The sequence below is a fragment of the Acomys minous genome (genome assembly GCF_964271855.1).
Source record: "Acomys minous genome assembly, chromosome: 8".
NCBI lineage: Eukaryota > Metazoa > Chordata > Mammalia > Rodentia > Muridae > Acomys > Acomys minous.
The window spans coordinates 126,079,363-126,083,554 of NC_140489.1; the positions used below are offsets into that span (position 1 = coordinate 126,079,363).

Here is a 4,192-nt window from a genome sequence, read left to right on the forward strand (position 1 = left end):
CTCTTCTATCAATCTCAGTGAAGGGGAGGAGTGTCCATATCAGAGATCAGTATATGGAGCAGAGCGGAGGCAGCCATCTCAACACACGGTTCACTTGGAATGGGAACCACTGGCCAGCTTGGGAACAGGACACTGGAGGACAACAGTGACAAATCCGATGTATCCCTTTCACTTCAATAACTCAGTATTCAATAGTCTAGTCAAAGGGGGAGAAAAGTGGGGAGGAGGGACAGAGAATAGAGAGGGAGGGGGAGAGGAGGGAGAAGGGAGGAGAGGAGATAGAGGGGGCCATAACACAATGCAGTGAACTACTTCCGCCAATAGCCAGGTGAGCATCCTGTTATCAGGGTGGCCAGAGTCACATTATGTCAGTGAATCCACGGACCTCTCACAGGAAGAGGAATGGGCCTGGACTGTGGGGACTTTATCTAACAATGGAAGTGCCCTGGCAAGACCGAAGCAGGTGTGTAGACCGGGTGGGCTCACTTGAGGTAGCAGAGAAGAGTCTGTTCCCAGAAGTCTCAAGTGCCTGTGCTGGTCTTCTTGTGACAGAGTCATGAAGAAAAGGAGAGGGGGGGAGGGAGAGAGGGAGGGAGGGAAGGAGGGAGGGAGGGAAGGAGAATCTACAGCTGTCAGGAGTCTAGCAGAACAGGATTTTTTTCATCACCACACAGCCACTGGCAGCTAAGGTAGCCAGTCTCTTCAGAGCTCAGATTTGGCTTACTGGAGCGACTGAGAGACTCTCAAGGGTCTAAAGCAGAGAGAGGACAGTTTGTGTCTGAAATCCCCAAAAAGGGTGAGTGGTTTTGAACTTCAGGGAGCTGTTTCCACAGCACGTAGCTCAGGCTCACAGGCTGTCAGACCAGGTTAGAGCCCTGACCAGCAACAGCATTCTTGTGTCTCCCCTTTAAAATCAAGATTGTCCCACAACTGCTTCAAGAGAGATGGCTAGCAAGCAGATTTACACATCCCACCCTAGGTGACAGCATGCCTTCCAGAGTTCCTCTTGCCTCAGGCAGGAACTGACAGCTGTGAATTCTCCCCTCCCCCCTTACACCCATTTTATTTTATTTTTCTTTTGGAGCGCTGGCACCTCAAGCAACACCTAGCACAGAGTAAGTACTCAGGACATACGCAGTGAATTAATGAAGGTGGCGTCATAGGAAGCAATAATCTAGAAAAGTCTTCCTTTGAACAGGCGAGGGCACTTGACAAGCTGGGTGTGACAGCACTTGCCTGCTAGACTAGTACTCAGGAGAATGGGGACTTAGAGGCCAGCCTGGGTTACATAGGGAGACCCCATCTCTAAAAAAAAAATCACTATATTTCTTTTCTTTTCTTTGTTTGTTTAGTGAGACAGGGTTTCTCTGTGTTAGCCTTAGCTGTCCTCGACACACTTTATAGACCAGGCTGGCCTCGAAATCCCAGTGAACTCCACCTGCCTCCGCCTCCCGAGTGCTGGGATTAAAGCCATGTGCCACCGCACCCGGCTACACTTTATATGTCTAAAGAAGATGTCAAACATGAGTCTCCTGTCTCCTCTGAGCACCACTGTGGAGAACGGTGAGGCGTTCAGGGGACCAGAATGTGCCGCGTTCTCCCCTGGCTGTGTCAACAGAACTGAAGCCCGCCTGAGAGGCCAAGCTATAGACCTAATGTCCGACTCTCTCATTACACAGATGGTGGAACTAGAATCCAGAGGGAGACCGACACACTGCAGGTCCTGCATCCATCTTCCTCACTTTCCATCCTGAGCTGTGTGGTCCAGGTGGCAAGAGGAGGAATGAGATGGAAGGGACAAACCGCACAGCTGTGACAGAGTACGTCCTGCTGGGACTCCAGGGCCACCACAGCCTAGAGATAGGCCTGTTTGTGCTTTGTCTGGGCATATACTGCGCAGCTCTGCTGGGGAACTCCTTCCTTCTGGGGCTGATCGTGCTGGACTCCCACCTGCACAACCCCATGTACTTCTTCCTCAGCAACCTCTCTCTCATCGACATCTGTGGCACCTCCTCCTTCACACCGCTGATGCTACTCAACTTCCTGGATGTCCAAAGGACCATCTCCCTCCCGAGCTGTGCCCTGCAGATGTTCATGACTCTGGCACTAGGTGCTACAGAGTGCCTGCTTCTGGCTGTGATGGCCTACGACCGGTACGTGGCTATCTGCCATCCGCTTCGGTACTCTGAGATCATGAACGGGCAGCTGTGCATGCAGATGGCAGTGATAAGCTGGGGCACGGGCTTTGCCAACTCTCTGTTGCATTCCATCTTTACCTGGCGCCTCCCCTTCTGCGGCCATAATGTCATCAACCATTTCTTCTGTGAGATCTTGGCGGTGCTGAAACTGGCCTGTGGGGACATTTCCCTCAATGCACTGATATTGACTGTGGCCACAGCTGCTCTGACAATGACCCCACTTGTGCTCATCTGCCTCTCTTACGTGTGTATCCTGGCCACCATCCTTAGGGTGCCCTCGGCTGCAGGCCGGATGAAAGCTTTCTCCACTTGCTCTGCCCACCTCACAGTGGTGGTGATTTTCTATGGAACCATCTCCTTCATGTACCTCAAGCCCAAAAGCAAAGACGCCAGCACGGATAAGATTATCACATTATTCTACGGGATTGTGGCGCCCTCGCTAAACTCTTTCATCTATAGTCTGAGGAACTCAGAGGTGAAAGCAGCTGCCATAGCCATGGTGCGGGGAGGTCTCCTTGCCAGGAAAATGTCCCACTTTTAACATTCACCCTCCGCCTTTATCAGTCAGCACCTGTTGATCACCACGACCCAGGGAAAAGAGAAGCAAACAGGCCTGCATGGACTCTCACAGCACAGTCCACTCAGAAGTGGCGCGGCGCCTTCCACTCTTCATCTCACTGGCCGATCCTCAGCCACATCTAACACAAGGGGTCTGGGGTGAAGCTCAGTCTGGCACATGCTTGGGAAAAAGAGGACTCAGAGGTTTCTGAAAACCTAGGGACCAACACACAAAGCTGGGGAGTAGGCCAAAGAGAAAGTAGAGACTCGGTTTCCTGTGCCCTGACCTCTCCTTCCCAGACCTACACAGGGTTCTGCACCCCAACAAAGTTCCCTTAGCTTGTTACTGGCAGCTTTTTACCGGGACAGCCCGGCTAGGCTAGAAGTGTGCTTCTCAGAACTTTCTGTTCCTATGAGCTGCCCATGCGAGACATGCACAAAAATTTGGAAGCCAGAATGAGCAATGCCCAGCCCTGCAGGAGCACGCATGTCACTGACATGCTGGGCTCCCTTGTTAGCAGCCCCTTCCTATGCCAGCCAGATCCCCTCCAGAGCTCTCCGCAGGCCGAGCCAAGTGCAGCTACTTGCAAAAGGTGCCCACTTCTCCTCAGGCCCTGTGCATCATCACGTTTGGAGAGAGAGAGCTGGACACAGTCTTCATTTTTCTCCTCAGCTCTAATCCACCTGTACTCTCCTTCCCTCACAAGCGTGCCCTGCCCGCCTGCCTGTCCACCTGCCATCAGGCCTGTAAAAGCTTCAGGCCCAGTGCCAAATGCAGAGACTTCAGCTTGTATGGAGCAAACTACTCTCATGACTGTGTAAGTCTAATCTTGATACAACCTTATGACAATAACCTCTTGTCCCCCAAAGACTGAAATAATATCCCTTGAGATTAGGACCATGTACTTTAACCTGCTGACCTGCTGTGCACCCAGCTTAAGTTTAACCTGTCTTTAACAGAACAATGTAAGCAGTCTTACTAAGCATTGCCCCGGGGCAATGAACTTTCCAAGCTGAGCTAAGGCACAGCTGTAATCTTATTTGCTTGCCCACGCCCTCAACCCAGTGTGTATGTTGTAGTAATCGTTTGCTAAAAACAGCTAGCAAGCTGGAAGCAACTTGAAAACAAATGCCCGACTTGAATGTTGACAGAAACGTGTGGGCAGTTGGGGGCAGTAAAGTTACTTCCTTTTTAAAACTTGAAGATTTTGGTAAGAATTCTCATTCCTGTCCTATGCCATACTGTCTGTGCCGTTCTACACATATGGTTCAAAGCCAGTTTGTACAGACAGACACAGGACATTCAGGGACAGACACAGGGACAGGCACACATTCAAAAACAGACACAGATAAGAAACAAGGACAGTCACCCCCACACACAGACCAGACAGGCCGGCAACCACGAACTACAGACAGAAGACACAGGAAAACAAATA

General features: G+C 51.1%; 1 protein-coding gene across 1 annotated transcript; it reads left to right on the forward strand.

Annotated features, from left to right (window-relative positions):
• Nucleotides 1–587: 587 nt before the first annotated feature.
• Nucleotides 588–4,059, forward strand: LOC311602821 (olfactory receptor 13C7-like). Its single transcript, XM_084791429.1, has one exon. It carries the CDS (start codon nucleotides 1,789–1,791, stop codon nucleotides 2,737–2,739), a length of 951 nt encoding a protein of 316 aa, XP_084647555.1. The 5' UTR covers nucleotides 588–1,788; the 3' UTR covers nucleotides 2,740–4,059.
• The last annotated feature ends 133 nt before the right edge of the window (nucleotides 4,060–4,192 follow it).

Bases quoted from the DNA above. Each gene is read 5' to 3' on its own strand.
- LOC311602821 (XM_084791429.1), top strand. From the start codon at position 1,789: ATGGAAGGGACAAACCGCACAGCTGTGACAGAGTACGTCCTGCTGGGA.